The sequence below is a fragment of the Aphelocoma coerulescens genome, chromosome 18 (genome assembly GCF_041296385.1).
Source record: "Aphelocoma coerulescens isolate FSJ_1873_10779 chromosome 18, UR_Acoe_1.0, whole genome shotgun sequence".
NCBI classification, from domain to species: Eukaryota; Metazoa; Chordata; class Aves; order Passeriformes; family Corvidae; genus Aphelocoma; species Aphelocoma coerulescens.
This window is the reverse complement of record NC_091031.1, coordinates 10,142,118-10,168,892: the sequence shown is the minus strand read 5'-3', so window position 1 is coordinate 10,168,892 and position 26,775 is coordinate 10,142,118. Positions and strand designations below refer to the sequence as shown.

Below are 26,775 nucleotides of genomic sequence, written 5' to 3'. Positions count from 1 at the left end.
AAAGAATGTAAGTGCACATGAATAATTAGCATAGAGTTGACATCTCTGGCTGTAGGAGGAGCCACCGTGTCTGGAAGGGTGTGCTCTAGGTGTAGTAAAATACAAAAGATTTATAGCATGTCTCACAACAGATTACTGAGATGGAATAAACCTTATTTGTACATATCAGATCAGTTATCACACCACATCTAATGGCAAAGCTCTTCTGAACCCCACAAGCTATTCTGGGCTTGGAATGCAATTTTTTTTCTTTTTTTTTGTCATGCAAGTTTTGACAGAAAAAAAAAAATCCTTTGCAAAGACAACTCCAAAGCTGTGGGAGTCAGGTTTTGGCGTGGGTTGTCTCTGATGTCCTAAGCATTCATATGCCACCTTGTCCTACTGAATGGGTTGACTCAGCAGAGCCCAAACTCCCAGGACTGTGGGAGGAGGATGGGCTCTCTCACCAAGAGGGAAGGAGCCTTTATCTCACTCCAGGCTTTCTCATAAGGCAGCAGAAATCCGGGGACTAAAGGTGAGCAACCAATTGATAAAGAGAAAATGCCTGTTACCATGTCTACACAAGCATAAAACCCTGGGGGAATGTAAAACGTTCTGTTGCCTGATAATTAGTCGATGTGCAGATTAGATACATCATTTACATAAAATACCACTTCAAACACCAGTTTAGGTCAGTCAATCTCCTCCACTCTTGTTTTGTCAGAACAAGATCCTATTTCTTGTCCTTCAGCTGTTTCTGTGTGTCCACTCTGTGCACTTGGAGGATCCCTGGCTGCTACAGATGGTTTTATCAGCTCATGGGGCTGCAGTGTCCCTCCAGGGGCTCCACAAAGGCTGGAAAGAAAATCCCAGGAGGATTCCTGGCTGCAGACCTTCAGGTTCCCAGGAGGACAGTCAGCTATTCCTACCACTCCCTCTTAACTATGTGTGAATTGTGAGGTTCGCTGCCGTCTTCTAGAAATAGTTTGTTTAGAAACAAGGAGCTTGGAATGATTCTGTAAAATAAATAATGCTATATTCTTAGGATGAAACCTGCTGTTATCAACTTAGAAACGTGCTTTCTGAAGGAATCCATGTGATGGTTGTTTTTATCAGACCTCAGGCCAACAGGGCCTGCTTATATAACAACAGTTATATCAACAACAGTTGATCTTTATAAACTGAAAGAAGCAAAAAGCCCAAACACATAATAGAGAGGAGAAAATGCAGCTAGAGGAACTGCTGTTAGGAGAACTGAAAACTGGTTTCTTGACCATATGAAACTCTCTAAAATGCAATTAAAAAGTAAACTATTTCACTGAGATACCATAAAGTCTTACAATTTTGACGTTTTTAACACCTAAATAAAACACATTCTAAATCACTTCAAGCTCTTTAATGTCTTAAACAAAGGCTGTGGAAGAAATCAGTCTGTTTTAAATTGAGGAAGACACTATAAATGTATGTGTGGTGTCTGGTGTTTCCAGTGGCTGCTGAGGAAATCCATTGCAGTAAAATTCTATGTAAGCAGAATGCACATTCTAGTAAAAAAACCTTTAAAAACTGCAGATAATATTATTTTAAAATGGATCAAACATTTACAGTTTATTAATATATTACTGAAATATACAACTTTGTATTGATTAAATAGGTTAACACATATAGGACTGTAAAATAAATACTTTTTTAAAGTGCCAGAAGTATGTTCTTGAACTAGTGCTAGTCAATGAATTGATCTGTTCTTTGCAACAAAAGAGTATATCATAACTGCCAAAGGCTAAACCTTTGTAGCCTGATAAATAATCCTAAAAGCACTGGTAAGTTATATAAGCTGGATCATAGAATATTAACAAACTCAATTGCATTTCACAGGTCTCTGGATGAGTTTGTATTTGAGAAATGAAACTTCACCATGGCTCTTGTCAAATGGTGGAAGAAGGATTTCACAATATTCTTTTGGTGCTGTCACAATCCCATGTCTTTATCCACTTTGGGTCCCCTGGGAGGAAGGTGGAGGCAGCACTTACCTCTGAGCTGCTTTGTCATTAAGGACACATGTAGGGCAAACCAGAAGTCACAGTGGCTTGTGTCAAAAGCAGTAACAGAAAAAAAATAAGGTAACAAAAATTGTAACAGAACATTTCATTTGGGCACATTCCATGGAAATATTCTGGGTTTTCATCTCATAATGACATTTATTTCCAGCACTAAACTTTAGGTGAAGATGCTCAAAAATGTAAGCAAAAGTTTGCTTCTTCCCAAGTTTGTTTTTGGGGTTTTATATATATATATATATATATATATTTGGTCTGGTTTGGTCTAAAATTGGGGTGGTTTTCTTGAGATGGGGTATGATTTCAGTCTGTGAAGAAAGGAGTCTGCCACACACATCTCTCTATTTATGAACCACTCCTGTGAGAAACTAACAGCTTCTCATTGCGTGACTCGAAGGGCAGTCACATGTGGATGTGGATGAAGCTGCTGGGACACAACGTGTCTCCAGAGCCTCCTTATTTCCAGAGTCCATCCTGCTGCCTGGTGTACGTCATGAAAGCAGAAATGTCAGCTCAAAGCAGAAGTGATCCATCCAGATGACCTCTTCTACCCAGCCACACAGGTTAGCAACATCCAGAAAACGTTTTCCTCAGATCAAGAAACCTGGAACGTCTGGGATATCAACGGCTTCGTCCTTGCACTGCACATTCCAGGGCTCAGAACAGTCTGGAGGTGAAAGATCTTTCCAAACCCTGGCTGCTGGGGGATGCTGTCCCAGCTCTCTAAATTTCACTTTCCTCAAAGACTTCCTCGGTTGTCTCTCCGGTGGTGACCTCTCCCTCGCTGCTGTCGGACATGCTCATCTGGGGGGGTCCTGGGCTGGGCTCTGGCCTCTGCCTCCTCAGCACCTGCTGCAGCTGCATGTCCCAGGGCTTGCTCACCTCCAGGCAGAAGTGGTGTTTGCTGCTGAGGTGCTGTTTTTTCCGTTTCTGTGAACATTTCCTGAGGTACTTTATGTTTTCCCCGAGAAAGCAGAGTTTGCAGCCGAAGGGATCTGCCAGCAGGAAACGGGACCACTGCTTCTGGAGCTCTGCTTTCACCTGAGGGGAGGAGAAAATAGTCTGGTCATGCTGATGGCATGTGGCCACCTTGTAGTTCACTAGCACAAGTGCTAGTTGTATCTAACACTCCACTAGTTGTGAAGTGCTGAGCTTCCTGCCCCTTTGGGGTTCACCTTGCACCTCTTGGGGTCCTTGTAGGGTAGGAACAGCCTTGTTTGCTAAATCAATCTGAAGAGTCCAACCTCTTCACTCTGACTTGGGAAAGCTTTTCCTCTGTAAATCTGATGTGTGTGAGAGCTCAAGTGACTCCTGTTTACAGTCTGCTGGAGTGAGGAGGAGGAGGAGGAAGGCCCAGGGGCTGAGGAAATGAGGACCACGCAGCTTTGCCCAAGTGTTGTGGTGGTGTAGCTGGCTTGTTTTGTTAAAGCCTTTTATCTGGCAGCCTGATGGAAATTCTCTGCACTGAGTGTCCCGCTGCCTGCACCTCAGGAGCCAGCACTGCAGAGGAGGACAGGCTCTAGCCCCGTGTGGAGCAGTGGGGCTTCCCCTGGCTCTGAGCAGCAGCACTTTGGCCTGAGAGTTCAGCTGGACCAGGTGGTAGAAGGCCAAAAGAGCAACTTTCAGCTGCTGATGAGAGCTGCTGGCAATTCTGTGCCCTTCACAAATGTCAAACAAGCAGTTCTCTACTGCAGACAAGTGCCAGCTCTCTTTTTTATTTAAGTAGTTCTGAAATTACTGCAGAAAGTCTGGGGTTTCAGCTGAGTAAAGGACTGGGTTTTAGGGTGGGTGACCATAAACCTCTAGTGGTATTTCAGGCTTCAATGGAAATACTTTGCATTTGAGTCCAAACCTGTGGTAGTTCATGCTGTTCTCTTCACATGGAACAATTTTACCAGCTCAAAAGAACCCTCAATCAGCAGAGCTGGTCAGCCTGTTCATCCTTCTTGGTGTCATTAAGATACTTTACTAATGAGCTAAAAACTCCTCTGGCAGCACTGTGTCTTACCTCTCCATTAGCAAAGCAATAGAGAACTGCTACCAAAAAACCCTGCAAGAGAAAGGGAGTGAGAGGAAAAAGTCAGTGTGCAGGAAATACCTGAAGCTTTAATTTAAAGATGACATTAGAGTTAAAACCATAAATATAAACAGTGCTCCTTAATTTTCAGTAAGGAAACCAGCTGCCAGCATTTTGTTATTAATGAAGTACCCAGTCTCTTGTTTTTGTGCAGTTCCTTGGCAAGTGCAGGGCACATTTTGTGGAGATGCTGAAGAACAGACTATAAAATCCAGTTTTATCCTCATTTTGCTACCACATAGTACTTTTTTCCCAAGCTATTGCTGTTATACTGTGACTGCTGCTATTTCCAAAGGTGGTAAAATAAAAAAAAAAAATGCAGCTTGGTTTCTCATATTATCTGTGTTCTTGTTTGGGTTTGTGAATGAGTCTACTGAGTCAGATCTCATTTGGGTGCTTCTTACAAATTATTTCTATATTAAGTGATTAGTGTTAGTTCAAAGTTAACCTATATTGAGTGTTTTGACCATTTTGAATTGCTGTTTTTCCTTTGAAACCGATTTCGATAAACACCTTAAAAAACCCTGGAGATACAACTTGTTTTAAACCAACCCCAAAATTATTCTTTCCATTTGCCTCTCTCTATGTTTGATGTCAGACTAAAGCAGCTTACAGGCTGCATCCCAGCCCCACAGGCTGGCACAGACATGCAGATTTATTCCCACTGCTTCAGGAAATGTCCTTTTTTGGTGTGTTTAAAGGCAGCTGTGACACAAGTTCTGATAAAGAGAATAAACACTCTGAGTCCCAGGACAATGTTTGTATCACAGCTACAAAGGTGCAACTCAGCTGACAGCATTCAATTGTTCCCACACGGATACTTTTCCAGAAATGCTTCTGCTTTTCTCAGACAAAAGTTTAAAAAGAAATTCACATACACAGAAGCTTCAACCTAGCATGAACCAATAGCATTCTGAGCCTGCTGTTAATTTTCTAGCAGTCCTGAAATATTTGGAGTCATTAATTCCTTCAGTGTATGTGCAGTAAGTATGAAAAGAAGGAGTTTATCTGCAACACCAGTGGAAATGGGGACAGGAGAAAGAGCAAACAGAATTGCTTTTTAAAATACAAAAAATTGTATTTTATTTCTATCCTTTTTCATGCTTCGTCTGGGTTATGGTAGGAAGATAGAATTCACTAGAGTTAATAATAGATGATATTAAGTACAAATTGTAACATCATCATTACCTTGCATAAATATAATGTATTATCATCTAATATTTTAAATATTTAAATATATTACAATATATTATATTAAATACAAATCTGCTAGCTTAAAAAGCAACTTTTTATGCAGAGTTTCTCCTGCTCCTGGATGCAGTTCTCTTTTTTTTTGGGGGGGGTAGAAAGTTCATGACTCTGCTGGGTATGAACTCCAAATTTGGCCTCACAGGCACCACAAGCAGAAATAGGATTTGAACTACACAGCAGTGCTGAGTCCTGTGCCTGCTAAGCCTGGTGACAGCCAGTGTGAGAAAGGCAGAGACTCACCAGATTAGGAGCTGCCTGTGGGAACATCCCTGGGCTGATTTCAGCTTGTGAAAACCTCTGTGAATCTCGTTCACTGCTGCAGGATCAGAGCATGCAGTGACAAGCAGAAGCACTGTAAAATCACACCAGAAGGTGGAAGACTTCGCTGATTATTTATATTTGATGTTCACTTTATACCCTGGTTTCTTTAGTGCTTACTCATTTTTCTCCCAATAAATTGATTTTCACGCTTAGAAACCTTCCCGATATGTTGTGACTTCTCAAACACATTTCCAGAATTATCCCAGTGCAAGTGGAAAATGAAGAATCAGAAATTCAGAAGAATGGTTCATTAGCAGGAACACCAATAGGAAAGGACAGATGCACATGCAAGCCTCACAATTGTTCTTCAGTTCTATTGACAATGGCAACATGATAAATTACCCATCACATCACTGAGTTCTCTCCACCAGACACCAGTGGTTTTTCCTGAGGGTAACAGTTCCCATGCCCAAGAGAGCCAAGATGTTTAGATTGCTCCACTTTCTAAAGCAAAGCAGCACCGTACCTACAGCAGAACTCCTATTTAGAATTTAATTTTGTGCTCCTAGAAAATGTTTGAGTTAAACCTTCAGCTGAGATCCCAGGGATAATTGTTTTTCTTTAACAAAACAGTTTAACTGCCTTTTAAAACTACTGAGAAGATTTACAGACTAAACAAACGTAATTGTGTACAGTTTATGTGCTTTTTGGCTAATCCCTTCATAAATAATGCTGCAGCTAAAAAAGAGAATCTGCAATAAACATTGGCTAAGATCTTTGGGTATTTTTTAATGGATCTTTGCTTCTGAAGCAGGACATGCTGCCAAGCACATGCATGTTTCTCTAAAAGGAATGAAGTTTGTGTTCTTTAGCAAGGATGAGTAAGCTGGTTTATATATCAGATTTCTTTGCACAAGCCAGTAAATAAAATCCTCACTTAGAATGATTTTGGGCTTTTAAAATAAAATCTAGCCACTGCAACCTCTCCAAGTAAGGATATGTCTAACCAAGGAACTTATACTCCAGCATTAAGGTCCCTTCCAACCCAAATAATTCCGTGATCCTGTGAACACCATGTCAACAGGCTCCTTGGGGTTGTGGCTCTGCAGGAATTCTCTGCTGCCACTCAGGACAATTTTCCCCTCAAGCTGCAGTGGAAACTTTAAAGCATAGCCTCAATAAGAGTGTCAAAACACTGATGCATACTTACACCAGAGCACAGGTGCATTTATGCAAAGGTTAAACCCAAGGATCATCAGAAATCGTGGGGAAAGTGCAGCAGTGCTCCGATGGCTTCATGCCTCAGGCTGCAGCAGTGTCAGAGCAGCGAATTACTGAGGAGCAGCCACTTGGAGCCAGCAAGATCACTGGGGTTTTGCAGCAAATAAAGATCTGGGAATTGCTGTCCTGTTGCCCCAGGAAGATCAAGGCAGGAAGATACAGGTAAAGGACAGCTTTGCTGAGCAGGTTCATTAGTACTATCTGAAAAATTCATTACTTAGCAGGGCTGCAGAACTCAGACAAGGCTTTGTGCCAGTGTCCAGTTCTTTGGCTTGGCAAACTGGAGAGCAAATAGTTATTTGGGAAGCACACCCTGTGCCTGTGCATGAGTGGCCATCTGAGAATCACCACTGAGGTCCAGTAACAACTCACTTTGGAATGTGGACTGCTTAGAGCTGGCTGTTTTCCTGGAGTGTGGCTCTTGTACCCCTTCAGTGTTGCAGCTGAGATCTGAGCGCAAGGAGCTGCCACAGTCACACTCCCTTCCTCACCTCAGGTTTCTGCCTACTCACACGGAACTGAGTCAGGCTGATTGAAGGTGAGCACCTGTAAAACACTCCTGGCTGTATGGGTGAGAAACTGCTTTTCCACCTGCAGATGCTGGTCCATTTGTCTGTTCCATCCGTGGGAGGGCTCTGACAAATTTTCTCCTTAAACTAACTGAAAATTGATGCACGTGTACAGCACTTTTGTGAGGGCACACGTAGGAGTCCCCAGGGTCACTTTGCAGATGAGGTGAACAAACACATCCTTTAGGGAAATGGAGCCCAAACCTTGGATGAGGCAAACATTGTTATGATTTTGGCTGGGAGTGTTTTAAATGGACCATTTTAATCCTGTTTCCAGGGGTTTGTGATGAGCTGTTAACTATTACCAGGGAGCAGAGGACACCTTGTTCCTGAAAAGGTCAGACTCCTTTTTCTTTGATGTTTGGGACTATCATATTTGATATGCAGTTTGTGAGAGGTTTATCTTGTTACTGCAATAGTGTATTTAGAGACATTGTAGGTTGGGGCATAATATTAAATCAGAATTCACTGTAACTGTGGTGAGCAGCAGATGCACTTGGATCTATGACCCCTAAAATAATGCTTGCAAAACAGTACTTACATGAAATGAGCTCATTGTCAGCTGAATGAAAAGTCTTATATGTCTTGAAAGTCCTTCCACCTGCTCATCAGTGATGAAGGTAAATACAAATTCGTGGATCCCTAGCAATGGAATCAGCACAAGTGTAGATCTTGCCAGTCTTAAAAAGAAAATATTTGATTGCTGTATTTTTTAAACATCCTTGGTGCCAAAATCAAAAACTCAGAGACAAAGAAATTATTCCAAAAATATGCCCTTAATATTCTAACTGCTAGCAGTTTTGTGATGTGGAGAATAATGTGTGTATAAACCTGCAGAAAGTCTAGTTAAAAGGCATGGGTAAATGGAATGTTTTCCATGGCACAATAAAGTGATGCCTGATTCTCTAGCAGGCTACAAACATAGTGCTAGAGGGTTTTTCTTCTTCTTCTTGAATTTTGGTGACAAAGGGAGAAATGTGTCACAGCAGCAGAGGCCAGAGGTGTGAGAGAAGAAACCTGAGAGCAGAGCTCTCACTGCACTGAAAAGGCTTTGTGAAAATGCCCACGAAACTCAGCACACAGGTGCTGACCTGCCTTTGCCTCTCAGATAAGGAAATGTCTGGGGAGCCGCTTTTCCTACATCATATTCTGAATATCCATTACACCTGGTGGTGGTAGGTAAATCTTTAAGGGCAAACTGGCAAGTTTTTGATGTGACAAAAGTTTTAAAAAGGGGCCAGGACTTCTGTGTCATTTACTACATACCTGTATTTGTAGTCGTGAAAGGTCATTTGCTGAGCTTTCAGTTTGGAAATCAGCATTCTGAGGATTTTTAAGAAGATGCCAAAGTTAACCTTGAAGGAAAATACATATGGTTTACTTAAAATAAATTTTATGACACTAATCAGTTAACTACTAAATAAATGTATAATTGATATTAAACACTTGCAAAACCTGCCACCAAGTAACTGGAATGCAGTTGTGATGAGGCTGGAATACAAGCAGGTTATTGTCACATACTAAATATGCAAAGCTGAGTAACTTAGCATCACCTTATTCAGCCTGACAGGTCATTTGATACATGATCTCCCAGTATAAAATTACATCTCAATTTTTTAATACAGAACCCTGCTTCCTCATTTTTTGAACAAAACTTCATCCATTCTGTCATTTTACGTCCCCCTTGAAATTTCTGTAGTAGGAAACTGTATCTTAATTATTCCAAAATTTTGAAGGACAAAAATGGCACTAATTACAAAGACCGAGGAGGGGAAAAAAAATACAGGTTATACAATTCTTACTGCAATGGAAAACAGCATTGGTCCTCGGATGATCCACCAGATCCCCATGTGTTCATTTGTTCCCCAGCACCTGGAGAGTAATTTAAAGTATAATTCTTTTCATAGAAATAAAAAAAAAAGAATGCTCACATAACTTGTATATCTATTTCAAAAGGAACTTGATGAAGTTCAACTTTTTCAGGTGGCCCCCTAAAGAACTGGAATTAAACTAGGAAGAGTTCCACCAACAACTCTAAGTGTATTTATTCTGAAGATCTTTCCACATGAATGTTGATAAAGGTTTTCCTAGACCATAAAGCTCAGAACTATCTGGAAAACTCAGTCTTTGAATCCACAAAACAACTGTACACGACACCAAAAATTCATAATGAAATTCATCCTCCTTAAATTATCTATCTGAAACTGGAGACTGGAAATGAGTAAACCAGGAATTGTGACCATGCTTCTTGATCTGCTGAAAGGGATGCTTACTGTTTCCTTGAAGCTGTCTCTCTTTCTCCTGCTTTACCCTTCTAATTTGTCCTGTGCATGTGTCTCCTCTTGCTAATTGGCCTGAGGTTCTGTAGGATCTTGGCTTGTCATTTACAATTTACATGACATCTAATGCTGTAAGACCATAATTATGAATTGGATATTGCTTATGATCCACATTGGCATTCCAAATAAAATTCCCAGGAAACCACAAAAAATAAGAGGAGAACAAAAGATACTGTACCTAAACCACAGAGTTTTATGATGTCACCAACAGCACCACTGAAGACCAGGAACTGATGCTTACTAGTGCATGTTACTGTCACTGATGCCCTCACCAAACACCAGCTTTCAGTGACTATCAGGTTTTGTCATTAGCCTCCACTACAATTTATTTATTTTTTTTACAAAGTGGCAGTGAATTCTAATTAAACTCAAAGTGTAGATGGTCTCCAAGGAAAGCACTGGTCTCCTTTTCACACTGACAGGATGCTCTCCATGAAGATGCTGATGCACAGAGTTTGCTTCACGTGAATGGATGAACATTGGCCCCAATAGTTTTCACTTCAGGAGCAGTGAAAGTTCATTCTACTCCTTGCTTTATGCATAAGTAAATCTGAGGATTCCTAGAAGCAGTTTGATGTAAAAGTACTAAAGGGAACCTTGAAAATATAACAAGTATCAATAGGTGCTGTGTAATCTTATAATTTTCTTGTGTCAAGTACTGCCCAGGGCTTTCAGCTAAGCAAACAGAAATCCAGCATTCCAAGGCACATTTTATTTAGCAACCTACCCAGTGTTCTCCAGTTTGGATCTGGTTATTCCCCAAGGGCCCACAAACAGGATTGGAACAACTGAAAAGGAAAGAAGAGTCAATCACAGCCAAGCTTGTGGAAGTGTGTGGTGCAAAGATTTGTGCTTTTCAGTCTTCTATTGAGAATTGCACAGAAATCAACTTCACCCTGGCTTTCCCCATTTGTAGTTCAAATACGAAATGACGTTTCATGGTGTAGTTGCATCTTGCCTTTTCAGACTGATAAATACATTTGCACACAAACACACTGCTGATCTGCTGAAATCTTCTAAATTTCTGACCCTGAGAATTCGAAGTAATTGGCACACGAGGCCTCACGGACTGCATCAGGCAGCAGTTGTTGAACCTGAAAGGAGTTTTCAGTCAAGGTGTGGAATGCTGCCTGGTTAATTAAAAGAGCTGACAAAGGATTGTTGTCCTGGACCCCTTCAAGAGAATCCCCATCCCTTATTGTTGCCCCCACCCCTTCCTGGAGATCACAGACTGCAGGCTGAAAAAAAAAAAACAAACTAAAATAAAGGATTGCTGCACTATTCCAATGGACTACGAGTGTGCAAACACAGGTCTCAAATCATGAGCTACAACAAGCAGGTGTTCCACTGGATTTTTAGCCCAGTAACACACAGGAGATTTTTCTGATGGATGTGGCAGAAATTAAAGGAGGTGTGGGACACTGGGACCAGAACAGGGACTATTCAGGATCCTGAGACACTAGCTAAGGTCATGGAGAAAGCTGGAGTGTGGCAACACAGAGAAAGGACCAGAAACAAAATACTTTCCAAGAGAATAGATTTCTGAGTAGGTAAAAGGGGGAAAGAGATAAAAGGAGTCTCACTTGGGTGGGAGGTGGTATTGGTGCAACAAGAGGGTCTGCAAGAACAACTGGGGCATGGAGCACTTGGGAACAGAACTATAGATCCAGGGGAATACGAGGTGGTCTCATGAGGAAAGGTGACACCCGGGATGATGAGGTGATGTTTTCAAAGGCAGTTCCTGTGCAGCAGCTGAGGAAGTGTCAGTGTGAGCCCTGGTTCAGCCCTGCTGCCTCAGCAGCAGTGGTACTACAAATATCTGTAAGACAGGTGCCAGATGTCCCATCTTAGCAGTGATTGTAATAAATATAAATAAAAAAATAAGCTAATTAGTGGGGAAAGCCTTTAGAAAATTGGTGAATATGATGCAGGTGTGCAACCAATGGAAGAGGACCAGCAGGTAAATTATCAATTTTATTAATACTCTTATAGTAGGGAGCAAATTTCCTAACAGACTTGTCCATTGCAATCTGAACAAGGAATGAAACGACTAATCCCTATTCCAACAAGCTGGTGATCAAAGCAACAAAGGGATTTAGAGAGGTAGGAAGCATGATGAAAGAATGAAACAACATTCATAACCAGCATGAAAGACAGTGGTCTAGGAGCACCAGCAAGCTGTGTGCTCAGAGAGCCAAGGTAGCACAGGGGTCTTTTAAAGAGGAACGTGAGAGGAAACAGGGAAATCAAGGCGTGGATGGTGAGAAAGACCCCCCAAAGTAACTACCTTTAAATTGTCTTTATTTCATGGATAATGCCTGAATTATAAGACCTGACTCGTGCAGTGTTTCAGATTGTCCCCTGACTTAAAGCACACCTTAGAGCTTCCAGGTGAGCTGAGAGGGGCAACATCTCAATGAAAATTCCTGATCTGTTGGCATTTTCGCTGTAGAGGTGCTCTATTACAAAGGAAGGAAATGAAGTTGCTGGCGGTACCATAATATTCAGTGATGGCAATATACAGTCAAATACAAGGAAATTTCTTCTTGTTCTGCCCACCAGGCACCTGTTTTCTTATGAAACCATTCCCTGATTTCCTGCACCTGCAGGTAAAACCAAACTGCATCCAATGTACCACTGCTGACATATCTTCATTTGCAGTCGCTGTCTTCAAAACTAACAAATAAAACAGAATTCAGATTTTTTTTTTTTTTCTTCTTTACAAAATATCCTCCACTGACTCAGCAAAGCACCACATAATCAGGACTTGGAAACAGGTACAGACTTACCCCATCCTATCACAATGTATGTCTGCAGCAGTCGTCTTTCAGAGAGTACCACAGTTATCAATAACGTGTGCAGATAAATTCCCTCTACCAATAGCCAGAAGTAATTTGCCCCAACAAAGTAATGCATGAAAAACTGGGCAGTCCTGCAAATGACTACAATCTGTGGGAACAAGAGACCAGGAATAATTGTAAATATAGATGTCGTGGTCTGCATGTGAGAATTTTTACTGACGAGCTATTAAAGTAATGGTCATCATTAACATCTGGCAGATAATATTCCTTGTTGACATGGGCAACTTCTATTCCTACAACATCAAACAAGAATAATTTATTCACAGTTGTCACAAATGAGATGTTGTTAAATAAGTGCCAAAAAAATGCAGAGATTTCTTTCTAAGAGCTACAAGGTGTGAGTTGCCTTGCTTAAGTGGCTGTTTCTAAATATTACAATTAATTGATATGTTCTTTCTATACAAGCCTTCACATAAAATAAATCTATTACAATCAGGATTTTATCTTGATTACCCCAGCTTTTATCAACAAAATTTCAGCATCCAAATCTCAACTAACAAACACCTCAAAATTTGATGCTGTAGGGCCAACTTCAAAAACTGTAACTGTTATGACCACTAGAAGCACACATTTACTATTAGCTATGAACATTACCTCTGGACTGAGGTAGAATATCCATCCAGTTTCATCATTTGGTCTTTTTGAGTAAATCTTGTAGTAGACATTGTCCTTTATAAGAACTGCTGCAGCACGCAGGATAAAAGATGCAAATAAATTCATGTGGATGTAGTTTCTTGTGCAGTGAAGTTTTCTGTGGGAGAAAAAACAATAAGGTATGAATCCTCTGGAATAGATCTAATTTGCAGAAATAAGATTTTTAAAAATCAACAAAAACCCAGCAAAGCAACTGTTGTATTCATGTTGTTGCCATCAATGGATTTTGCTTGGAAATTGCATTTTATCACTCATTAGAAAAATACAAGTTATTTACATGGAATCACCAGAATGGTTCAGGTTGGAAAGGATTTTAATGCCCATCTCATTCTATGCCCCCTGCCCTGGGCAGGGACACCTTCCACTATCCCAGGTTGCTCCAAGGCCCATCCAACCTGGCCTTAAACACGTCCAGAACAGTTTCTCTGCATGACCTGTGCCAGGGCCTCACAGTAAAGAATTTCTCCTAATATCTGATCTAAACCTACCAGCTTGAAGTCATTCCCCCTTGTCCTATCACTCTGCCTTTGTCCAAAGCTCATCCCCAGCCTTTTTGTAGCCCCTTCAGGTACTGGAAGGCTGGAAGGTACTGGAATATTGGAAACTAAATAATAACTGCAATTTCATAAAAAGAAGAATATGAGAGCAGAGCTCTGTCCTTTTAAAATGCATGTGAATTTATACTAACCTGAGTAAAGAAAGTATAAGCAGAGCCAATACCAGTGAGATGAGAGAAAAGTAATACCCTATAGTGTATAACAGCTGTAGTGTGGTAAGTAGTTTATGTTCTTCTTCCTGGGAACAAAGAAGACAAATATGTTATGTAGGCAGGGGGACAGAGCAGAAACACAGCTCAGAAACTTTGGGGTTCACCTTCTTTGAGTTGCAAGGAGCCAGGGGAGGATTCTGATCCCTGCTCTCTGCACTGCCTTTTGAAATCGGGGTCTGACAAAGACACTTGCACCCAGACTTAGTTTCTTTTTAGACACAAAGGCACTCACAGACTACTCCCAGACTTCTCCCCCACAAACACCATTTGCAGTCCAAATCACAGCTAAATATTGCAGTGATTCCATGCACCAAACAGCTCCTGGTGGGTGCACAGCTGCAGAGATCCTCTCACTGAACCTGCACACAGAGGTGCACTGCTGTGTGTGTGGCCTGGAGACAGAGTTACTGATCAGCTGTGTCTGTACAAACCTGAGTCAGCTCTGTCTAGAGATATTGAAACAGACTGACTTCCATCTTGTGTTCAAAGAAAAAAAAAAAATTATTAAATTAGAGGTATCTTGAATGTCTCTGAATGACAAATGGGACCTCGGAGGAGGAAGGGAACCACTCACACTTTCACAGATGATCACAGAACATCCTGGGTTCAAAGGTACCCACAAGGATTGTTGAAGTCTAACTCCTGGCCCTGCACACATTTCCTTTCAGTTTGCCTAATTTAACACTTCTTTTTCCTAAGTTTTTTCTATTTTAGCTGCTTATGTCTACCTCTCCTCTAGTCACACTTCTGGCCCAAGGAAAGCCTCTCTGAAGAGGGAATGTGAGATACAGGATATGGGACTTTCATAATCCATACTTGGCCTGCAGAGGTTTTCTTGGAACCTGTGTCTTTTCCTCAGGGAGTTTGCTGTTTTTCTTGTTCTACTACTCAGCACCAGGGGCTTTAGCACTGTCTTCCTGCCAGTAGTTTTCTCTAACAATTTTATGCTAGTGAGCCACGCCTCTCTTGAAGAGGGTGAAAGGGCCCAGGGAAAGCAGTGTGGGTGCAGGAGATTCCCAGCCATCAGTCACTCTGTTCCATGGAAACATTCCAGCAGGCAAGAACCCTGTAAAATGCTCCAGTTATCACCTTGACTATTTCAATTTTGCAACACCAAAGCACATGCAACCAAGCAGATTCCTCTGATGTGTGCAGATACCAGCTCTGGGTTATTTCTAACATCTTGGGGGGGTTCCATTAAATAAAACAAACAGGTACAAAATCACCTTTAGTGTTGGTAGGAAAGCCAGTTAAAGCTTTCAGAGAAATTGTCTGCTGTCACACAAGATGAGATAATACGTCTTGCAGAAACAAATTTGCTATCCAGAATGGGCAACAAACCCTGGAAAACACTGGGAACTTACGAATATTTATTGCATTTGAAAGTTTGGAAATTCATGTACTTACTATATGAAGAGCTTAGTAAAAACATAGTAATACATAGAGGTACTGAACTAATCATGTTTCATGACTAATCAGTAAAGCAGTGTTACTTGATAGAGTAAGAAACAGCACTCAGTCAGTATTAAAAAGTAAAAAATAGTGGTAATAGTGCTTACCTAAAAGACCTAATTTGGACATCTGCTAAGCTGAACTCCGTGGCAAAAGAAGTTTGGCTGACAAAGTCCAGCCCCTGGGCTGATGCAGTATGAGAAATACAGGAAGGATGGCATTAGATTAGGGTGAATCCTCCAGTCTCTGACCAGCTAACTTTGAAATAACCAATTAACAGCTCATTAAATGCTAAAAGGCTCTTTAAATGCTGGAAGGATCAGAAGGGAAGTTGCCTGACTTTGATAGACTAAAGTGATTTGGGGAGATGCTCCCTTGCTTGAAAAATTGCAGTTTTCTTCTATTTTATTAGGAGAAAATCAGCACACGTGAGCACTGGACTCCAAACAGAAAATGACTTGTGGCATCTAAAGCAGGAATCCCCTTCTTTAATATTTTCTCTTCTGCCTCTTATAAATAAAATTACAGCTTTCCATTTGGTAATTTAAATGAAATCTGAAGATCCTTTGCAGGTATTAGATGGAAATGTTTTGCCAGTTACTCAAGAAAGGTTTAAGAAGATTAAAGTATTAACCGTAATATAAAATATACTTACATTTTTTTGGAAATGATTTTTCTCAGAACATTCTGAACTATCCCGCCAAATGTCTGTGGAATTTTCCTTTGTTTGCCAAATCCCTTCATCCAAGCAGACTCTGTATACATGTCCTACACTTCCTGAAAGTAAACAGAGTTTTAGTTGGAAAGGTCAAAATAGAGATTTCATTTTTCATACACGTTTGAAAGATTTCTGCCTTATACCTCCACAATAGAGTCCACACCACCCATACTCAAAAAAAAAAAGAATAAACCCCACTTTTCTTTTGTCTTTGTCAATGCATTTTTCATATTTACATGGGACAAAGTCGGAACGTAATCTAGCAGAAATAAATTCCCAGAATGTACCTGGTTTTTACAAGAAAACCCACACAGTGCATCCAAAAGAAAAGCCTACTTCTCACTTTATTCATTTTTCCTCATTAAGCTCATGAATGGGTAATTATTGACCAGGTTGTGCAGTCAAAAGTGCACAAGGATTTGACTGGGGAATGATCTTCCTCTGTAACACCTGATGTTGCAGGCTGGTGTTTTATTTCTGTGCTCTGGGGCCCTTTCAGCACGTGGGGTGAACTGATGAAATTTTCTTGGTTTTCACTGCATCATCCTAGTTTATATTAATTAAGAATTAGCATCAGAGGAATGGTATGGGGACCCTGGTTAGTGTTTGTTTGATGTTGTCCTTAACAGCTGCCATCCATTTATTTCTAATCAGACCCGAGCTTTTTTGATCATTTTCGAGTTGAAAGTGTTTAAGGGTGGCAGCAACAACCAGAACATCTCGTTTAGCTCAGGGTAACTGGTGCTGACAGAATTGCTTTGGGAGCAGTTTGTTGTGATGGAGCAGGAGCTCTGTATGAATACTAGACACTGAGAAAAACCTTAAACCATCCATGAAATGGGACCAGAAATCTTGCTTTTGTAGAAGTTCAGACAAGAAAAAAGAGTCTCCACTCCACGGAGACATGATGCTTTTGTTTATTACAGAGAGCTGGGTTTGTTTTAAATGGTTGGCAGAAGCAGTTTGGGAGACTAGATAGAAGCTTGGTCTCTTACTGCTTATCAGCATCAAAAAAGGACAAATTATATTAAAGAATAAACCATGTGTGGCTTGGCCTGGAGAAAGCTGGGATGAGCAGCTGGTAGCAGTCTCCCATAAATTAAAGGACTCAGGCAGAATTGGTCCCTCTAAGTGGTGTGAGAAAAGCAGCTAAGAAAGGCTGTTTAGCAGCATGCAGAAATGCTGTCTGTGGCAGTGCCCTTTCATTTCTTTAGGAGAAAAGGAATGTTGTTTGGTCTTCAACAGTTTTGCTGCTGAAGATGTTTGGTGGGGTTTTTTTGACAAGTTGCAGTTTTTTTCTATTTTGTTAGGAGAAAATCAGCACACGTGAGCACTGGACTCCAAACAGAAAATGACTTGTGGCATCTAAAGCAGGAATCCCCTTCTTCAATATTTTCTCTTTTGCCTCTTATAAATAAAATTACAGCTTTCCATTTGGTAATTTAAATGAAATCTGAAGATCCTTTGCAGGTATTCCCCCCGTTCCTGAGCCTCCCTGCTGCATTCCCTGCAGGAAAAGGCTGCTTGGAAGGCTGGTTTGCTCACCACACCACTTGCTGGTGGTGTGCTGCAGCCCACCGGAGGGCTGACACCTCGGAATGCCGCTGAGTTTGCCTCGTCCAGGTTTCTGGGAGAGAGCTTCGTGTCTGGGATCAGTGGGGACCCCAGAAGCTGAACCCCAGAAGCTGAACCCTGAATCTGTTACTACCAATAAAGCCCTGGCAGGATGGTTACATGACCTGGCAAATGTTGCTTTATTGCAGACAATACAGAGCTGTGGTGAGCACAGATGGAAAAAAAGAGCAAACAAACATCAAAAATGATTTTGTGCCTCAGTTCAGAAGCAGCAGAAAGAGGTGAGAGTCCTTCTCACTCATCCACTTCAGAGGACACTGGGGCAAGATAGACAAGCACCACCTGCCCTCCAGCTGAATTCCTGGCACACAATCCAAGACAAGTTAGCACTTTCACGTTACCATTTTCCAGCCATGGCAAATATGAAGGACAAGGAACAGAGACGTTTCCTGGGGGTGAGTATGGCCAGCAAACAAACTGGTCAAACGTCCCATTGCAATGTACTCCTGGGGAGAGAAGCAAATACAAGTTTTACAAAGAGTTGTCCAGGCAATGGGCAGTCATGGAAACCATTCTGTACTGTTCCAAGTAACCTGCAAGCTACTCCAGAGCAACAAGATGCTGCAGATAAATGTTGTGTATTCACTGTGCAATGCTCCATGCTCAGAGCAGAAACGGGTGCTGCCCTTCTTCCCCGAGTCCTGAAGGCTTTACACTCTTCACTGTGAGAGAAGTTTATTGCTTAAAATCACGAGGAGGCTGAGGCCAGACCTCACCAGGGTCTGCAGCTTCCTCTCGAGGGACAGAGCAGGGGCAGCTCCGATCTCTGCTCCCTGTGACCGGGAAAGAACCCAAGGAACGGCTGGAGCTGTGTCAGGGGAATTTAGGTTGGATATTAGGGAAAGGTTCTTCCCCCAGAGGGTGCTGGGCACTGCCCAGGCTCCCCAGGGAATGGGCACGGCCCCGAGGCTGCCAGAGCTCCAGGAGTGTTTGGACAGCGCTCTCAGGGATGCCCAGGGTGGGGTTGTTGGGGGGTCTGGGCAGGGCCAGGGGATGCACTGGGTGATCCTGTGGGGCCCTTCCAGCTCAGGATGCTCTATGATTCTGTGATTTTATAACTGTGTGATCCTGAGGCCTCTGTGGTCCAAATGTAACAGTCAGATCCCATCCATGTTACCCCTCACTGGTTTGGGTACATGCAGCAGACTGGTAAATGGAAGCCATTCCACCTTTCCCACCCCCTGTGACACCAGTTCTCAGCTCAGACCACTCTGTCAGTGACTCCTCTTAGCCTTTGGGCAATATCTCTCATTCCCAGAGATAATACCAGAGGTTATATCTCTGGTAACATCTCAGACTAACTCAGTTTTAATCTTCACAGGTATCACATCACACACAGGACTTAAGGTTAAGATAAAACTTTTGATGATGCCAAATTGAAATGGTGCAGTCAGGTGACAGCAACATAAAATAAAATGCATTAATGTCTTGGTTAATTTCTGTCTTTCTTTTAGGATAAAGCCAAAGTTCTTCTCTCTTAACTTTAATGGATTTGCTCCTCCTGAATGGTTTTGCAGAAGAGTATATCCTGCTTTATTTGCCATAGCACTTAGCAATACTTGGAGAAACTTGTGTGGGAAGAACACAGGGAGCAAGAAAGATAGCTCTGTGCTATCTCACCAGCATTTTTGGAGTGTTTCTGCTGAAATACAGAGCACAGGATGTGCATTCTTACTTACTCTGCTGCACCTTTGAGGCTAAGCATCGGTGTTATGACCCATGTAGCTGTTAACATTTATAGCTGCACCTTTATTGTTCCTTTCCCCAATTTCTGATCAAGGTTTGCTCAAGCGTGGGTTGGGGAGATTATCAGGAGAAAAATACCTTTTTTTTCCAATTTCATGGAAGCTGAAGTTCTGAGTCCCTGTAGTTCTCTTGATCCCCTACTACAAACTACTGCCCTCTGATATCTTGCTGGGGTCATCTGGCTTAGTTCTGATTGCCACCAAAGCCATCATTCATTCTTTGCTTTCCTGGGAAAATACAGTCTTCTTTTGCATCATGCTAATGTTTTCTGCACACCAGGCTATTGACTTCTAGATGCTCACTAATGTTCCTCCTTCTTTCCTGTCAGCATTAGTTCTCTGCTTTGCTTTCCCTGCTTTCCACAAAGTCTTTTGTCCCCCTTGCAGTTCTCATCAGTGTCTCCTTGCCTCCTTGACTGTAGTGACATAGTAACTTATGGAAACTTATTTTCTCTGGTTTTCTGTGTTTTCTCCTTCCTTATTTTCCACAAACAGCTCTGACTTCTGACACCTCCCACCTTGGAGTCACCAACAGATTTGGTGAGGGTGCTTTCAGTACCTGCCTACAGCCAGTGAGTACAAAACAGGGAGCACAGATCCACTTTTCATCTCTCCTTGGTGACCAGCAGTCATCTCTCTCCCAGCTACATCCTGGACTTCTCCAACTACTCAAACCAAACCCGTGCCATCCTTTCCTGAAGACAGACACCTAGCTGAGCAGAGTTTATACATTTAGGAGTGAAATAATGACAGATTGTGAAGTTCCCTTTTGCCAAACAGCGTAAAACTTTGAGCACCCAGTCAAAGGTGAGAGACATGGATTCAGGAGAAGACACTGCAGGTATGCTGCTCTTCATCTAAGAATCCAAAAGCCACAGAGAGAGGAGAATAAACAAGGGACTTCAGGCCAATGCTTGTGCCAGGTGAATTGTTCTACATTTAGAACTTAGGAACAGACATACACTTGTGCGAAGCAAGCAAGACAGTATTTGCAGTGTTACTCAATACATCTCTTCATTGTTTCATTCCTTACCACCATCCACAGATGATTCCTCCAGCATTTTCAAGCATTCCTGTTTATATTTGTTCCATCCAGTAGTGGTTTTCTCCAGCAGAGACCCTTTGGCCTGGGAGTGAAAATACTGTACATGAGAAAAATCAGGTAGAACCTTTTAGACCTTAATGGCAAGTTTCCTTCTGAGGAGAGGAGAGGAGAGGAGAGGAGAGGAGAGGAGAGGAGAGGAGAGGAGAGGAGAGGAGAGGAGAGGAGAGGAGAGGAGAGGAGAGGAGAGGAGAGGAGAGGAGAGGAGAGGAGAGGAGAGGAGAGGAGAGGAGAGGAGAGGAGAGGAGAGGAGAGGAGAGGAGAGGAGAGGAGAGGAGAGGAGAGGAGAGGAGAGGAGAGGAGAGGAGAGGAGAGGAGAGGAGAGGAGAGGAGAGGAGAGGAGAGGAGAGGAGAGGAGAGGAGAGGAGAGGAGAGGAGAGGAGAGGAGAGGAGAGGAGAGGAGAGGAGAGGAGAGGAGAGGAGAGGAGAGGAGAGGAGAGGAGAGGAGAGGAGAGGAGAGGAGAGGAGAGGAGAGGAGAGGAGAGGAGGTATGGAGGAATGGAGGAATGGAGGAATGGAGGAATGGAGGAATGGAGGAATGGAACTCTTACTTCTCCAGGCGTCACAGAACCACAGAAACACAGAAAGCTTTGGGTTGGAAGGAAGATGAAAGATTATCTCATTCCAACCTGCCACCATGGGCAGGGACACCTTCCACTGTCCCAGGTTTAGCAATGGCTAAAACCAGAAGAATTAAATGCAGAAATGCTTGGTGGTTTGGGCTGGTGAAGAAATGCCCAATTAGGAGCAAAGTGGTTCAGAAAGGATAATGGGAGCTGCTGCTTCTGGCTCAGTATTGGCATGATGACTTGATCATTATTTCCCCATAGAAAAGAACACCAACCTAAGCACTCTCTGTGCAATAAGCCCCCATGTCTCCTGAAACCAGGGCTTTGAGAGGCCAGAGGCAGGCCAGCAGTCAAAGATCACTGTTACTAGAAGTCACCAAAAATGAGAAATTCATTACTGGTTGAAAATGTTGCCAATTGCAATGAGCAAATTTTGGAGAGCAAACAAAATCTAAGTTTTCTAAAACAATCTTTCTACTAAAAGATGCCTTTCAATTCTCCAGGAAAAGTCAATTTCTTTTTGTCTGGACTTTTCTTTGAACCTGCCTTTAACACATCTGTGCTTGTCCTGATGTTGTCTGAGCGTGGTGATGTGCCAAGGGCTGAGATGTACAACCAGAACAATATATGGCTGTGAACTTCACCTTTGTTCCTTTAAACCTACGGTTCATTGGCTTTTTTAAATAAAGAAAATAATATTTATTTACTTTCAAAACAAGAACAGTGTTCTTGTGAGCTAGCTTTTACGCAGGATCACTGCTTCATGCACGTTTTTACTGTGTAAAATGTTGCCAGCTCAATACTCTGCTTTTAGTCTCTCAGCTAATTTCCAGACACCCCAGTGTAAGTTAGAGGGAGTAGAAAGACTACAATCATTCTTCCATGGATGGGCTTGCAAGATAAGGAGAGAATATTTACAGCAGCCATGAGAAAGGAATGCATGTTTCCAAAATAAAAAGCATCTTGGCATTTCCCTCATGTAGGCCTCAAAATGCTGGGAGCCAGGGGAGATTCTTCAGATACTCAGGGGTCAGTGAACCTCATTTGAAGAGGCAGAGACATGGAGATGACGCATTTGTAGAGAGGACTGCTTGGTTTAAGGAAGAACACTTCAATTTCTAATAAACAAATGTGTTAAACAGCCAAGGAAATACAAAGGAAACCTCACAGTGGCTACCTGGCAGCTTGTTTGGTTCCATTCCTGGAGATGAGGCTGATACACAGTCATGAAGAAGTTCACTCAACAAGAGTGAGGAGCAGTTTGGGCCTAAACAACAGTTCCACATCACTTCCTTGTGGAATTGTCCATTTCCTCAAATCTGCAGGCACGGTCAGATAGCCAATGCCTGGTCACTGTTGATGCCAATACTCGTGAGATAAATTTGTTTTCTGCCATCAAACTTTCTGGTGAAAAAAATCAAGTCTACATAAAATCAGAGCTGCAGCTGACAAAAAAACAGTTAAGAGCTGTCAGCTGACCTGAAAAATTAATTTTAAATACAGTTAGAAGGACATATAAAAAAAATTACCTAATCAAAATGAAACATTTCACAGAGTAGCTGTGGCTGTCCTTAATGGTTGATCTAAAAGACTAAGAAATCACCTTTGGTTAATGATTCCAAAGAAATAATAAACAGATATTCAACAGCAGACCATGATGACTTGAATGGCAGCAACTTGTGAATTGGTCATCAGATACTTACACAGGGACTACCAATAAAAATAGGCTAAAAAAAGCAAACCTGCTGTTTGTACACAGCTATTCAGTGTGCAGGGGCCTCCACTCGGGGAAAAGAACATAAATATAGAGAAAGGCTGAAGAATGCTGGCAGTGCCTGGGAATGAGGAAAATCAGCTTTTGTTCCCTTCTTGGTTTGAGAGAGTTTGATGCAGGTGCCCCAGGGAGAAGATTTCAGTCTTTTCCGCAGTGGGACCTCCTGTTAAGCCTTTTCTGTATGAACTGAATTAGAGAGTTGTTTACTGTCCTGTGAGAATCCGAGGATGTCCCGAGATGCAATGGATACACAAGGATCGTTCAAGTCCAGCTCCTGGCCCTGCCCAGACACCCCAGCAATCCCACCCTGACCCTGAGAGCGCTGTCCAAACACTCCTGGAGCTCTGGCAGCCTCGGGGCCGTGCCCATTCCCTGGGGAGCCTGGGCAGTGCCCAGCACCTTCTGGATGAAAAACTTTTCCTGATATCCACCCTAAACCTCCCCCGACCCGGCCTCCTGCTGTTCACCTCGAGTTCTGTCGCTGGTCATGAGAGTGAAGAACCTTTTCCTAATATCAAACACAAACATCCCCTGACCCATTCATGCCATTCCCCCTGGGACCTGGGGCACAAGAACGGGAATGTTGCACGGTGCCTCTAAGCTGCCACCAGAAGGCAAAGCGAGTAGGCTGGGAATAAAGGAACAGCCTTCAGAGGGAAGGCAAAATGAAGGGAGACACCTTGATGTTCTGTGTTTAACTGTGTGAAAAGGAGCCAACCAAAAGCCAGAGACAGGCTTGCCTCTGTGTCCTGGCATCCACGTCCCCGTGGTTCTTCAGAGAGCGGGGCAGGCTCCCTCAGGAGGAGGATGGTCTCCAGTCTGGGTCAAGGTGAGGAGCACAGCAATCACTGCTGAGATTGTGGAGGCTTTTTCTGGTTTTGTCATGTGGGAGGAGACAGCTCAAAGAACAACAGAATTGCACAATGGTTTGGGTTGGAAGGGACCTTAAAGACCATCTTGCTCCAGCCCCCTGCCACGGGCAGGGAACCTTCCACTGTCCCAGGCTGCTCCAAGCCCTGTCCAACCTGGCCTTGGGCACTGTCAGGGATGGGGTGTGGGTCCTGTGGCTATATTCTGAGCAGACCCAGCAAATACCTCCCTGCAGCTGGTACGGCTCATGATTACAAATCCCAGGAAGGCTTTATTATGATCTAAATTTTGGGTTACATACAGTGCAAGCTCCATGCAAGTTCACACAAACCTTCAGGTACATTTCCCCTGATCTCAGCCAGTGGAAACTCAGCTTTTGATCTGTTGCATGTTTCAGTTGCCATTCAGCCACTGCTTTTAACCAGGACTTCTGACTCAGGAAAATTAAACTCCAGGGTCCAACAAAGAAGCTCAGAAAGTCCATGACCTTCTGCCCTATGCTGGACATGATTTCAGGTTGTCTGAAATTTTTTTGCTGACAAAGGAACTGCCTCAGCCCTCAAGCCTCACCCCCACTCGTGCTGAAGCTCACCCATAAGGAAATTTAATCAAAATTCCCTGGAAGTGTCTGGCCATTTATTTAGATTGCACCAAGAAGACACCACTCTTTAGAAACACGTTGGATGCAGAAGAAAATGCTGCCTGAAGGTTTCATTTAGGAAATGGATTACATATGGTTGCAGACTGGTTTAAATTTAAATTTTTCATAACTGACCACAGTACAGTCAAGATTTTACCCTTTTAAATTTTTTATACTAAGCTAGCAATGCAATGAAATATTTCTGTTTATTCAGACTACCCTCTTACGGACAGAAAAAAAACCCCTTCAATTTAGGCATAAACTAAAAATAAAAGCTGAAAAATATTTACTCATTCTTTCAGCCATGATCCAGGTTTAGTCTGATGGATATTTTTCCTATCTATAGAGGTTTTTGCTAGAAAATACAGATATAGTGATTTACGACTGTTGTTCCTTTAAATGTTTCTTTCTTATGAAATAAAATATAAAGAAACACAGCACGCACTTCTTTGAACAAGTTGCAAGATTAATTAATTCACTGTGATTAGTCTAGCAAAGCTTTCATCTCACAGAAGTGCTTGGGAGATTTTCTGTCAGCATTGATGGAACCAGTGCTTTGGCCGAGGTGTCTCACAAATCTGGGAGTTGTTTCAGGGCTATAAACAGAAGCTCTAAGCAGAGAAGCTCTGGATTTGAATGATACAAAAATATTAGGAATATTTTCTTAAAAAAAAAAAAAAGGATTTGTCTCCTGGTAACTTTTTCTTTATAAAAATGTTAGGAACACAGATATGGGCTCTACAGCACACACAGCTGCAAACCCACTTTCTTAGAAATCCAAGAAAATGAGGATAAGTGGATATAAATACCATATTACCTTCAGTTTAAAGTAAGTCTGTTTATTGCCCTAATGCCCATACTCTGCATAGAAATGTACCCTAAATATATGTGTGAATTTTATTACGTTAAATTGAAATTTACCAAATATCAGTAGCTGTTTTAAAAACTTATTCAAATCTAGATTGATATTAATAAATAAATAATAATTACTAAAAACCTACATGAAAATTTCCTTGAAGTGAATTCCACTGAGATGTTTTGTCATTAAATACCTAAACCCCCTCCAAATTATAAGGCAATATGGAAAAAAGAAGTAAGCATTTAGAATTTTGTATAGATTTGGTGAAAAATCCAAAATGGCTTAGTGGATCTGTGCAAGAAATAAAGGCAGAAATCTCATACAGATTTATTTGCTTTCTGTAGGAATGTAAGGTGCAGAATGAAACCAGTAATGCCAGTTTTCACAAACTGGAGATTCAATGCTCACCCTTCACACCAAGGCTAAAAGGCTAAAAGGTAGTGCCAGAAACAAATCAAAGCTGGGTTTAGAACAGAGAAAAAACAGTAGAAAATAAAAATGATCCATGATAGTGTCATTATCTGGTAGGAAAACTGAAAACCAAATATAATTCAATACCGATCAATATTGGTATGAAAAGTGATCGTGTGAATGGCTGTAAACACCATTTATTCACTTTATGAATGAGGATTGAGAGAATAAAATTGTAATGAATGACCTGGTCAGGGAGAGTAAATATAAAACTCTACAGCTTTGCAGCCATTATTTCTCATGGCAAATTTGTAATAAAAAGAAATTGTTACGTCGGAAGGATTTTTGATACAAACACGCTGCTTGTGGCAGTTAAAATGCTATGTGCTAGGAATTCACTGTCCCTTATTAATTATTGAATTAGCTTACCTGTTTCACAAGAAACAATATCATGATAGAGCTGGCAGATGTTGGAGGTATCCTGGACCAGAGTCCCATGCTGGAATAGAGAGCAAAAAGTGTCCCCATGCCCGTTTGAATAAATTTGTTCCCAAAATGCTGCTATTTCACTCTATTACAGATCAATTATATCAAAAAAAAAAAAAAAAAAAAAAAAGAAAAAGAGAGAGAAGTGAAAAGGTCTTCTTTTAAGAATGCCACTGTTCCACGAATCTTCTTTACAAGTAAGTGAGGAAGTCTCCTGAAGTGCTTTGCCTTGCTAGACTCCAACTACGTCTTGGTTTTTCTGATTAAAGGCAGAGAGAGCTTAGTCTAAACTTCACAGCAACTCTGCTTACTGTAGCCTGTCCATTAGCCAATAAGAAGTCAGAAAGCTATTAAAACATTAAAGGGCTGCTCCTGTTCCTTGAAGCTCCACAGGAATTTTGCCAGTGATTTTTCCAGAA

The 26,775-nt window shown here is 41.9% G+C and overlaps 1 protein-coding gene across 1 annotated transcript; it reads right to left on the bottom strand.

Annotated features, from left to right (window-relative positions):
* Positions 1-316: 316 nt before the first annotated feature.
* On the bottom strand, positions 317-26,425 carry GLP2R (glucagon like peptide 2 receptor). The gene is made up of 13 exons (XM_069032601.1): positions 26,300-26,425; positions 20,679-20,772; positions 18,242-18,346; positions 16,203-16,324; positions 14,015-14,121; positions 13,267-13,423; positions 12,601-12,760; positions 10,539-10,599; positions 9,275-9,344; positions 8,739-8,827; positions 8,014-8,152; positions 4,042-4,083; positions 317-3,074 (listed from the first exon to the last, which is right to left on the bottom strand). Exons 1-13 carry the CDS (start codon positions 26,396-26,398, stop codon positions 2,757-2,759), a joined length of 1,563 nt encoding a protein of 520 aa, XP_068888702.1. The 5' UTR covers positions 26,399-26,425; the 3' UTR covers positions 317-2,756.
* Between the last annotated feature and the right edge of the window lie 350 nt (positions 26,426-26,775).